Source organism: Camelus dromedarius, chromosome X (assembly GCF_036321535.1).
Source record: "Camelus dromedarius isolate mCamDro1 chromosome X, mCamDro1.pat, whole genome shotgun sequence".
Lineage (NCBI taxonomy): Eukaryota > Metazoa > Chordata > Mammalia > Artiodactyla > Camelidae > Camelus > Camelus dromedarius.
The window spans coordinates 102,839,750-102,852,564 of record NC_087472.1 but is presented as its reverse complement, the minus strand read 5'-3'; the positions used below and the strand labels follow the sequence as shown (position 1 = coordinate 102,852,564).

Sequence of the window (12,815 nt, the reverse complement as noted above, 5' to 3'; positions counted from 1 at the left end):
ACATACTTAAAGATAACGGTTAGATGAGCACCCAGAATCAGCAAGCTCTTCACTTGCAGAGTAAGAGCTCAAAGGAGAGAAGACTCCACTGCTCTGGATTATAGTCATTTCACAAACCAGTTAATAATTGCCTCACATTTCTTCAGAAAAGTTTTTGGCGTTATTCTCAGGGGAGAATAAAGCCAGTGTTTAATAGTCTTGTCAAATCTTACGAGGTATTAGGATTCTAATTTAAATGTTGACAGTGTGTCAATTACCCTCAAGACCATTTTAGTTAATTTCATTTTCTCAGTCCTCTCCAGGTAGTGTATGCATTAGTATTGTAATGGAGATTTTAAAATTTTCTTGTTCAACAATTGCTACAGACTTCAGTAGGTAATTATGGACAAATAAGGGCTGAAATACTGTATCCTTAAAAATAAACAAACTGCCCATATTTGAATAAAAGACATACCTTTCTCTGGGCAAAGGTTTCCAACCCTGGGTTTGGACGCCAGCTACTTCCACTTGCCAAAAATCCCTTTGACACATTAATCTTGCGCAGAGAATGTTTTTGACCTTTGCAGTGTTTGCATGAGAAAAATGAAGCACACAAGTTTTCAGAAGTGGGAAGCAATTGTCTTCAGCCCTATAGTATCAGAGGAGTGAATTTGTCAGTCTGTGGAAGAATGATTCTTACTAAGTGTGTGAAAGTGAATCTGCTCTTGCTTGTTTGTGAGAAGTTGAAAATAAAAGACACATCTGCAAATCACATGTTATTAATCAATTAATTAGCAAGTATTTGCTGAGCCTCTATTTGAAATAAGTGATATGCAGAACAGAGGACCTGGAGCATTTAAGTGATATGGAAAAAAGGGAAGAGATGTAAGCTTCTGACCTCAGGAACTTATAAGAAAGTTAGGTAGAAAAGACATGCCCATGGAAAGCTAGCAAACAATTCAAGATAGTGCATGGTAAGCACGAAATGAGAAGAGTAAAATTAGACAGGTTGGGAAAAGGAATGGAAAGTATGGAGGCCTAGATTGGTCAACAAATCTTCAAAATAATACTTAGAAGCTGGAATTTGGAAGGATAGGATTCAGATGGATGGAGACTCTGGGACTGGGCATGAAGAAAGGAGGGAGGCAGGGAAGTGATGGAGAATTTAAAAACAGGACATAGACTAGTCTCTCTTAAGTACAACCAAATGTTGACAGCTCATTCTTTCAGAGGGCAGCAAGTGGGGGAAGACCTATGCAAAATGATCCTGCAAGTAAAATCTGATAACTTACATGACCATCGTGTTTAATTGTTCTAAAGTTCTTTTGTTGACAAAGAATGGAGGCCACTCAAACTAACTCAAGTGAAAAGGGAATGCGAGAATTGTAAGACGGTAACAGGAGACCTCTTGAACATTCAAATGTAGTTCATGGGCCAGGAACCAAGGACCCTCTGTATGACTTAGGGCCGCATCATCTCAGCTTCTTCTTTTATGTCTGCATCATTTATCTCTTTCTCTCTGTCTACCTACTTTGCTTATTCATCTTCCTTGACATCATAATCTTCCATTTCTAGCATCTGTGATTATTAACTATAGCCTCTCAGTTTTTTAGTTTAAATATTTACGAGAAAGAGAGACTCTTTAGTAGCTGGCCAGGCAGTCTATTGACTGGTTTAGATGACTGAGTATCTACCCTGGTCCAACTAGGACTTAGGTCCATAGCAGTAATGAACTTGCAGACACCCTGATCTCCTATATTAGATGTGCCATCCCCTAGTCAGGGACAGTTAGATAAGCCACAGGCCTCGCTGAGCCCAGTGCACATGCCAGGTTCTGTTTCCTAAACTCACCACTTAATAACTCACTCCCCCTTCCCTGGAGGGAGGCAGAAAGTGAGTGAGGATTCAGGGTGTAGCCAAGAGTGGTAACTCAATGGAGGTTTAATTAACATGGAAACAAGTGGAAATAACTGTTCCTCTGTCTCTGAAGTCCATTATATAAAAGAGTATCAGAGGCAGAACCCAGTGTTAACATAGCACTTTCAGCAATGAACACCCTCATGTTTGTGTGGTCCCAACTCATATCAAATTCCATACTGTAGCAGCTCATGCACAATTGAGCAAATGTTTGTACAGTGTGTGCAGATCACAGTACCGGCTGATATGAAGATAGAAAAAGACACAGTCTTTGCCCACCAGAGGCTCATCCTCTTGTGGGTTCTCAGACAAGCAGACAGAAAATAGGTGTGCAGCCCACCATGCTCTGTGTTATATGGGGAGTTGTACCAGACATGGAGATACTCTGCTCAGATCTCCCTTGAAGAACAGACTCATTGTCCAACTATGGGGACTGTGGTTAGCTCACCACCTCCAGCTGTCAGCTCCTCTGGGTCCACTTCAGTTTCAAGCTATGGTCATGCTCTTCTTGGGCAGTTCCTGCCCAATGACAGAACCAGGTAGTAACTGAGGTCAGACTGTTTCTGGGTGGCCCCAACCAATGACCAAGCAAGGTGGTGATACACCGGCTTGGTCATTTCCACCAAGATAGGACTCCTCCATTGGGCAGTCTTTGCTCCTGAGCTTCCCATTGGGCTAGTGTAGGGTGACCAACTGTTCCGATTACTGGGACTGAAAAATTTCCCAGGATATAGGACTTTCAGTGTTAAATCTGGGAAATTTCTGGGCAAACTTGGTCACTTTCACTGGTCACAAACACTTGTCAGGTTTGCATCAGGGTCTGACAGCTCCCTCTGCCCAGTTCTGCTTCCTCCCTTTTTCCCCACTGGTATTCCTAAATGATAAACTCTTTGTCCTCCTGACTTCATCTCAGTGTCTGCTTCTAAGAGCACTCAACCCAAGACAGGGGCACAGGTAGCAGCATGGAAACCAGGAAGGATCTAAATACTGCAAGAGAAGATGAGGCTGAAAGAAAGTAGGGCAGGGGGAAGATTAATTTGACAATTACAGGGATGCTCTTGTGTATAACTTTTTTAGCAAACTATTTGTTCTGCAACCTTTGAAAAAGAAAAGAGGCATATGTAAATACTTGGTGACTAAAGGTTTCCTAAACTGCATTTGAATACTCAAAATGAAGGCTTTGCCAAGAGAAAAAAAGCCAACATTCTTGTTCCTGTGTTCTTTGTTAAACATTCTTTGTTATTCATTTCTATGATCTAAGAAGAAAACTGAAAGGAGCTTCAGCTTTTCTGAGAGAATATGGCCAGAATGTTACTGCTGGAGAAAGTGCACAGCATCCTTCAGGGCTTGGACTAGGATAAGGTGAGCAAGGTGCTTGGGGTGCAACATTTAAGGAGACACTCAACTGTGAGTTCAGAGTCGAACCCGAGAATGAGCACCTCCTTAAGTATTGCACCTCAGGTGCCTAGCTGGCCTCACCCTAGTCCCAGCCCGGGCATCCACAATAATACTAGGCAACTTAACACAGAATGTTCCCTCTTTCCTGCCCCAGGTACAAAGCTATCGTGCGGCCAATGGATATCCAAGCCTCCCATGCTTTGATGAAGATCTGCCTCAAAGCCGCACTGATCTGGATCATCTCCATGCTTCTGGCCATCCCAGAGGCTGTGTTTTCTGACCTACATCCCTTCCACGAGGAAAGCACCAACCAGACTTTCATTAGCTGTGCCCCGTACCCACACTCTAATGAGCTGCACCCCAAGATCCACTCCATGGCTTCCTTCCTGGTCTTCTACATCATCCCACTGTCCATCATCTCTGTTTACTACTACTTCATTGCCAAAAATCTGATCCAGAGTGCTTACAATCTACCCGTGGAAGGGAACATACATGTCAAGAAGCAGGTGGGTGCTTAGGAGTGATTCATTTCCTCCTTGGGCATTTGATGCCTTGCATTCCTTTTAGACTCCACTGACAAGTCCAGTAGTTAGGTGGTCACGTCGCCTGACTCTGCAATGAGAAGAGGTGAGTGATCTGCGACCAGATGGTAAATGGGAATGCCTAGCTGCAGAAGACCAGGGATTCAGGTGTTCTTCAGAATCCTGTTCTCTTATGAAAGACCTAAGCTAGGAGGTGTTGAGAACCTGAAAGATTTGGAGTATGGGTTTCTTTTTGAGAAATATCTGAAAAAGTGTTGTTTTAAAAAATAAAATAAAATGTTGAGGCTTACAGGGATATGACTTCTTTGAACTCCAATCACATTGCTTGGATACGAAGAGGGTTACCACATGTGATAAAGCAGAAGGGGCAGGAAAATGAGGCCAGTTGAAGAAAAAGAAATAGTTTGATTAAGATGGGTTCGCATTGATGTGAGTTCAAATCCAGACTTCCTGACTTACTCACTTACCCTCTGTAAGTGTCAATTTCTCATCCATGATGTAGGGTCATAACTCTTATCTTGTAAGGCCATTGGAGGATTACAAGAGAGAGCATATGTACCCCTAGGTTGCCCAGAATGCAGGATGCCCTCTGTATGTGTTAGACTTCCTTCCCTATCCCCTGCCCTGTCACCCCCACGATTTCACCCTCAGGCTTTAAATGGTAGAAACCAGGGCTCTGGCTTTCTCCTCTTTGTCAGTTTTTGCCTTCTAGTCCAAATGTAGATCATGCGATATTTGTGATGGAAAAGCAGAAAGACTCTCCATCCATTTAAAATGTATAGCTGACTCAGTTGGGGGCTGCACCCTCTAAAATTCTTTTTTCCCCGCTCAATTATGGGGGGGAGAGTGGCACTTCTCAGTGAAACTATCTCCCTGCTTGAAAGTCCTCTCAATAGTGCACATCCATTGTACCCCAAATTCTTTAATGAGAATGATGTTTCCCTTGCAGTAGCAGGGGGAGTTGGGAACAAAGGAGATACTCAGCCTGCTTGGTCTAAGACCCTTTCTATATAGTACAGACCAGAAATAACTTGAGAGTAAAAAAGGTAATAATAGGCAGTTACCTTGCTTTGGCCATTGAGGAAGGACAAAGCTGGCCACTTTTTCAAGCATCAGAGGGAAAAAGAAATTATTAACTGTGGAGCTAAAAGGCCTGAAGTCATATGCTTGATAACTGCACCAATGCTCTCCTGAGGAAAAAGAGGGCACTTACTAGAATTTCATTGTGTGTCCGCTGAAGCGCGTAATCCACTTTGTGTGAAGATCTGCTCTCAGTGGCACGTTCTAACGGTACTCTACCTCATTGATTTCTGCTTCCCGGCCTTTCCCTTTCTGTGTTTCTAACTTGCTTGCTTTCTCTGTTTCTGTTGCTTTTCCCTCCTTTCTCTCTCTCTCTTATGGAACTCGTTTTCTGTGACTTTGTGAGCCCGTCTATTTCCCAAATTCCTTTTCCCTGTCTTTGTCTCTGTGTTCCCCCACCCTGTCCCTCGGTCCCCCTGTCTCTCTCTGGGTGACTCTCTCCACAGATCGAATCCCGAAAGCGCCTGGCTAAGACAGTGCTGGTGTTCGTGGGCCTCTTTGCCTTCTGCTGGCTCCCCAACCATGTCATCTACCTGTACCGCTCTTACCACTACTCCGAAGTGGACACCTCCATGCTCCACTTTGTCACCAGCATCTGTGCCCGCCTCCTGGCCTTCACCAACTCCTGCGTGAACCCTTTTGCCCTCTACCTGCTGAGCAAGAGTTTCAGGAAGCAGTTCAACACCCAGCTCCTCTGTTGCCGGCCCGGCCTGATGACCCGGTCTCACAGCACCGGTAGGAGCACCACCTGCATGACCTCATTCAAGAGCACCAACCCCTCTGTGGCCACCTTCAGCCTCATCAACGGAAACATCTGTCACGAGGGGTATGTCTAGACTGACCCTTGATCCTGCCCTGCCTAGAGACCCCTAGTTTTGCTTTATGACCCATAAGGAACCCTCGCATCTGTGATTGTCTCTGTATCCTCAAAAGACCTTTTGGAAGGCTCGTAAGTGGTGTAGGTGGGTTGTGTAGAGGCCCAAATGGGTCACTATTATGTTTGAAAGGCCCATCAAGGTTTATGTTTTCCATTTCAACTTGTGAATGACACTTCCAATGTAGAATACACGTTCCCCCTTTTAGAAAAGGGACCAGGTAGGAAATCATTATTTTAATCATTAAACCCTGATATCCAGATGTGGTCCACTAAGTCATAGAAACTATATGAACAGCCAGATTTATATAGCAGAAATTGTACACTGAATGTCCACTTTGTGAAAGACTTCACCCTGTCGTTTCTTTAAGCAGAAGCTAGTGCTTTAAAAATATGGTTTCAGTCATTGTTCAGGAATATTTATAGTCACAAACCAAGGAACTTTTTTTTACACTCGTAGCACAAAAAGTCAACTCCAGGAGAGTCTCATGATAAGGGACAGTCCCCAAATTGATAACACTGGAAGCCAATTTAAAACAAATCCCAGAGTGTTGATTGTTTTTTAAAGACATTGCTAAGGACATAGGAGAAACATTCACTGCGTCATTTTAAGACAAAAACACAACCAAACACGTTGACATTTGTATCAATGTCCAGATGTGGCTGTGGAGTGGTATCTCACACTCTGAATTCTAACATGATGGAGGTCCTTTTTGCTGTTACCCAACTATCATCATCGATGGTACAGTTCCACCATATCAGAGAAATCCTTTTGGGGGAAAACTGATCATGTTATCAAATTCATCAAATATTTATTAAGTGCATAAAGTATAGTTTTTTTGTTTTGTTTTGTTTGGTATATAAGTTTTCAGCCAAATGTGTTTACTTCTATTTGGCTGTCATTGTCTGCTGCATTGAAGCAGTAGTTTCACATGAGAAGAAAGGGATCATGTTCGAGCGGAAATAGAAACACATTTACATTTATTGTGGAAATAGAAACACGTTTACATTTAACGTCTGCTTCACCTAAAGTCTGTTGCAGGAAATGAATACAATGCCAATAATAATGTGTTTTTGTCTGAACATGTGTAAAAAAGTTGCAGGGCTCTTAGCTTTAAGAACCAATTGAAAAACAGCTACATTAACTTTCTACTTAAGAGTATTTAGGAAACAGCCCATGTGCAGAAAAATACTGGACTTAAATCTTTTTCATTTTAAGTGAGTAAAAGATTTTGACTCTCTTACTTTAGAAATCCTGAGTCAAGTTTTTGTTGACTCAAGGACAGGCCAATTCTGACAGATTGCAAACGTGTTAACCCGCTTTCAGATAAGTCCAAATTCTGCAAATGTGCCCTCCCACCCTAAGACAGTTTTAGTTGTGGTTTTCTCTATCCAGGTGAGATAGAACAGTCAGCTCTCATTTCTACATGGCACATTTTAAAAGATTTTTCTTTTTTGATACAAGGAGGCGCTCACTGCAGAGCTTTGAAGTTAGGACCTAGACCATTGTAAAGATCTGTGTTTATGGTTGTATGAGCTGGAGTGAACTCTGCACTTCTACTGGCCGTGTGCACTTATGTACTGTACACACCTGCTTCCCCAGCGCTCCTTAATTAGAGGGGCCAGTTTGAAAGAAGACAGGTAGTGTAGCTGAAAGGACCAGATTTTAAGCTTGATGTCCTAACTCTGTCTCTAGCTGTATGACCTTGGCTATCATTTTTTTTCATCTCTAGAATCAGAGGACAGTCCCTTCTATTGCTAAGATCCTCTGAGCTCCATCATTGTTTCTAGTTCTGTCTCTTAAGCCCTTATGTAGCCACCTGCTCACAGCTGCCTCACTTCTGCTACCTTTGCAACAGCTCCTCTTGAGAAATCCTTCAACCACGTTCTACACTCATGTTCCCATTAGCGGAATGGGAGGAAAAAAAGACTATTCTATGGCTTGGAGTAATTTGTATGAATGATGTCCCATTAGCTTGTCATATTTTGTAGTTAGAGCTGAAAGAGACAGAAAAAAACATATTGCTATCTCCTCATTGTACAAAGAGTACTCTTGCTATTGACCCTTTGTCAACCTCCATGCCCCTGTTATCTTGAATGACTGCTCCATAATTCTACCCTTGGCTTGCTCCAACACTCTTGAGTATGAGTGACTCCATACCTGGTTAGTTGCTAAGGTGTATAGCACTCTGTGTTCCTAACATGACTTGTTCGACATCTCTGTTCTACCTGCTTCCAAAGCCATTTTGGGAGTCGGTCTTATCCTTCAGTTAGCACCATGGCATAGACTGCCTCTGGCCTCCTTTCTAGCTTCTGGATAAACAGGAGATCAATGTCTATGTCTAGCTGTGTGTTCTTAGGCAAATCCTATCACCTCTTTGAGACTCTTAAGTGAAAGGGTTGGAGGAGGCCTTTGCCAGCCGGTGACCTAGGATTGGTCAAATTATTTTGTGAATCTACTGATGGATTGACTCAAACCTTTTGTTTCAGATGAACTTAGCTGGGCCCTTCTCTAGGGAAGTCAAATTTTTATTTCTCCTTCAGAACCTATAATCTTGGTGAGAGAGATCCAAGCCCCCATGTGGTATCACCTCTCTGCTAGGGGAGAGCGTGGCAGGGGCTGGAGCTAAGACATTGCACGCCTGGCTTCCAAAGATAATCACGTTTAGTGCTTATATCTTTGGTGAGGGGGAAAAATCAATTTTGGCTGTGGAAAACCATCTGTGTTTATTCAATTGACAGACACTACCTTTCAATCTATCTTAAATTGAGCCTCCCTGAGGCAGGCAGCTCAACAGTGATAGATTAAGCAATAAAGGAAGCAGTCTTCCCACCAACAGCTACTGCTGGCAGGGAAGGTACGGCCGCTGTTAGGAGGGATGTTCTGCAGCAAGATGATCCTCCCTGCATGGCGCAGTCAGGGCCTTGTCCTGCCATTGAGGGGAGGAGCCTCCATGAATGTGGATGGCTAACCCCTGTCCTCTGGCTGCCCTCACCCTCTCTCCTCATTGAACCTGGCCTTCCTCCTCATTGCCAAGCCCTGGATTTCCCACTTTGCCCCACAATTTGGTTTAATCTTGAAGGATGGAGAACCCTTAGATAAATAAACAGCTTAGAGGCTGCTTCACATGAACCAAGTTCAACTTGTTATGAAAACATACGTTGAATAGAAACCAATGAACTTTTCCACAGGCACACTTGTTATAAAGTCTTCGTTTATGCCTAGAGTAGCAGTTGGTTATTGGCCTAGACCTCTGTTCATGCACCAAGTGGCTTCTGGTAATAGTGATTAGTTTTGTTTGGAGACTACAAATTGAATGACATCCTCAATCTGTGGACTGCAAGATGGCTAAGTCACTTTTCCTAGGAGCCAGATAGAAACTATGGCCCTGGGAAGCTGACTGTATGGAAGTTGAATAATTGTACACACTGTGTTGTGGTGAGATGGGGGGAGCAGTGCAAACTTTCTTGCCATTTGTGCCTTTCACACCAACATCAGGAAGGAGCTGTTGTTAAAGAGTAGCTTAGTACTGGGGAGGGAAATAGTCCAGTGGTAGAGCGCATGCTAAGCATGCATGAGGTCCTGGGTTCAATCCCCAGTACCTTAATTTAAAAAAAAAAAAAAATTAGAATTAACCCTGGGTTGCTGGGAGAAATGGAACACATCTGTCTAATTTTTGGCTGAATTTTCATAAAGTGGATTAGCAGCTGAAAACAAAGGAATTATTCACTTTCCTGGGACTAAGCTTTGTATGAACTATTCAATGAAACCAAACCCTAACAAACTATCTGGATGGTCATTTCTCTTGGCCCCCATCTCAACAACCACCCCCTAACACACACATGCGCACGCATGCGCCAACACAGAAACAACTGTAATATTAGGCAATCTCTTACCGTGACTTTGGCCTTCCCAGATGCCCTTCTAGGTGAGGGCTAAGCATTAACTTCAGTAATCAACAAATTGCACACTGAAAACAAACTTTTCTCATGTGAAGCTTCACGTTAGAAATGCATTCCGTGGAATTTATCTAATTTTTTTTAAACTTTAAATAAGAGCCCCTCGGTTAAAATATTACATGTTCACAATTCAAACAATACTTTGCATTGCCCTAGTGTTCATGGCCCACAAAGCACTTTTATACCCATTGCCTCATCTACTCCAAGCCTCCCCTGCTGGCCTAAGAGCTGCTTTACATCCTTTATTTACTGTGGACATTTGTAAATAACACTGACTAGTGACCATCCACTATTAGATTAAAAGGCCCATGGAACTATGAGGCTGAAACATGAAACTGCAAAGACTGGGCCAGATTTGACATACAAAATGGTGATTTCATAAATTTCAGTATAACCTGATCTTATTCATTCTCACGGCCCATTCTATGATACTGAAGAACAGCGCTGATCGTCACTTCCCCGGTTACAGGATAGCCTGCTGCCTGCCAAGTGAGTCTGTTTAACTTGGCACAAGGGAGTGAATGGTGTCATTGTCCGAATGGAGTTCTGTGGCTCTAGAAGTGCTGGAAGGAAGGGGCTCGGCTTCGCCAAGCACCGATGACGTGCCGGATGCTAAGCACACTGCTTCATCCTCACAAGCACGCTGAAGAGCATTCAGAAGATGAAGCTGAGGCTCCTGGAGATCTCTTCTCTCTCCCAAGGCGACCTGACACAGGTCAATGACAGTATTCACGCCGACCTGTATCTCTCTTACGTCCGCGGCTGCTCCACTGCTCAGCAGTGCTTCCCAGATCCACCCATGTGAGAAATTCACTTCATTGGACCTCATGGACCGGCCTGTGCCCTACTCTAGATTTTGTCCAAAGGCCTGAACTCATGATAAAGTCAAAGAATATACACAGAGGCATTGAAGATGTTTCTAAGCACCTAAGTTAAGGACTTGCTGCAGGCCGAGGTTGAAATACAGTACAAAGTAGGTGGATAGAAGTCCCTTAGTTCAGTTGCTCCCAGAGACACAATTCAGTTTCAACCAGAGGCCCTGGGAAGAATTTTCCACCTTGTTCTATGACTAATCGAGGAGGAAAAAACCTTGGCAAAGGGCCATGTACAGAGAGAGGCCCCGAATGAGAATAGTCAGTCCAGGCATCATCTTTGAATCAGGATTAGTTGGAGAAAAGGTTTCAGGAAGAGGTGGAACCACCCACTTCCCTGCTTCTGCCCCCAGAGAGTAAGATACGACCGTGGATGGCTTCCTGGAGCCTGGAGACCCAGGCTACATGAATAGCGTCTAATAGAAAAATATCTCCTGGACTAAGGGACCAAGTCATGGGCTCAGGTATAGACTTTGGTATCTGAGGGCCTAATCCCAAGTGCCATGTTACAATCCCAGACACCACTGTCTCTCTGCCCTCTCTGAGCTCATATTGTAGAAGATAACATTATTTTCTTTTTTTCCCCCAATTTAAATTTCATTCCCAGAGCAATATAATACCATGGAAGGACTCACGTAATTTTATGTTCTTTTAAAATAATCATTTTAATGGATAGTATACCCTCACACATTCAACACCTCATTAATTCCCAGACAAGCTTGAAAATTTGGGTATAATCCAGGATTTTAGTGTTCAAAGTACATTATACAATTTGGGCCTGTTGTGAACTCAGATTTTTTTCACCACTTTGCTTCCGTTTTAGCTATTGATACTGATATATCAATAGTGACCATGTACATCATTAAGGAAGTAAAACTGATTTTATTCAAAAAATTTTTTCTCTGTAATTTGCACTTGACTGATTTTAACATGACCTTTTTGCATCCAAGTCAGCAGGGTTTTGGGTAATAAAATTTGTTGAAATGGTCAATTCAGTGAGTTGTAAAAATATCTGGCATAAACTTCTTAAATGTCATTTTCTGTTTTGTTTTAAATATTAGACTCATATTTTGTAAATTATAATTGTACTTGTTACTATTAACTGTAAATATTTATTGCATTAAAAATGTGCTCTGTATTAAATAACTCAGAACAAGTTCCAGGTGTGGTATGTAGTATAAATAATGTCATGACTTGGCTTTGCCTAGACTCCTTAGAGTAATGAATTATTTATAAGAAATTCACAATAATAATATGAATGATTCAGATCCTTTTAAATGTGCAAACTTAACTGTGTGACCATGTAAAATTCTATCTCTGAAGTGTGCTTATTGATTGTATTCTGATTTTTCAAGAAACGTTCCCAGTGCTTCTATCACATTGTACCTAGTCTGTATGACATTAGGTCAAATCCAGTGTAGTAAACTGAATATTCAAGTCATAGAAGATAAGAAATGTGTTTTATTTCTTAATATAATAAAGCATAACTTATGAAATGGACAGATGCATGTATGCAATGTTCAATAAAAAATATAGCTCTTGCATGTATGTAGTCTGTGGCTATATGCCCCATAGATGGTTCCAGAACCATCTATATCAGAATCACCCAGGCCACTGGTTGCAAAATGCAGATTCCCCAATTCCACCCCTACTGACTCTGGCACATCTGAAGGTGTGACCTAAAAAATCTGCATTTTAAAGCACCCCCAGGGATTCCTCAGAACACTTGAATTTTGTTTTATTAAGTTTTTAAAATAGATATATTTAACTTTTGAATAGGTAAGACATTCTCATGATTCAAAATTGAAAGCACAAAAAGGTATTCAGTGAAAAGACACGAGGCTGCCCTGTCCTCACAGTTTTCAGCATCCATCACCACCTTCCTCCAAAGGGTGGTTATTGTTACTAGTTTCGTATATGTGTGTACCTCTGGACATTATTTATGCATATGCAAATAAATACAAATATGTGCTTTCCTGCATCCCACCACCAGTTTACAGAAATGGTAGTATATTATATGCATTGTTTTGCCCCTTGCTTGCTTCAGTACACACCGTATCTTGGAGATCTTTCCCTGTTATATAAGGAAAGTTCTTCCTCATTTTTCTTACAGCTACAAAATACCTCCTAATTTATTTATCCAGTCCACCATTGATGAACATTTAGGTTGTTTCCAATATCTTGCTATTATGA

The 12,815-nt window shown here is 42.2% G+C and overlaps 1 protein-coding gene across 5 annotated transcripts in view; it reads left to right on the top strand.

Moving 5' to 3' along the window:
- GRPR (gastrin releasing peptide receptor) overlaps nt 1–12,815 on the top strand; it is a 169,761-nt gene that overhangs the window by 21,350 nt on the left and 135,596 nt on the right. For 3 of the 5 annotated variants that reach the window (XM_064483381.1, XM_064483382.1, XM_064483383.1), the window contains exons 2-3: nt 3,449–3,800; nt 5,363–5,742. In XM_064483381.1, the coding sequence (XP_064339451.1) occupies nt 3,449–3,800; nt 5,363–5,742 (732 nt within the window). Of the gene's footprint in view, nt 1–3,448; nt 3,801–5,362; nt 12,319–12,815 lie in introns of those variants that run through there. The other 2 variants (XM_064483380.1, XM_010987097.3) reach the window with 2 other exon arrangements.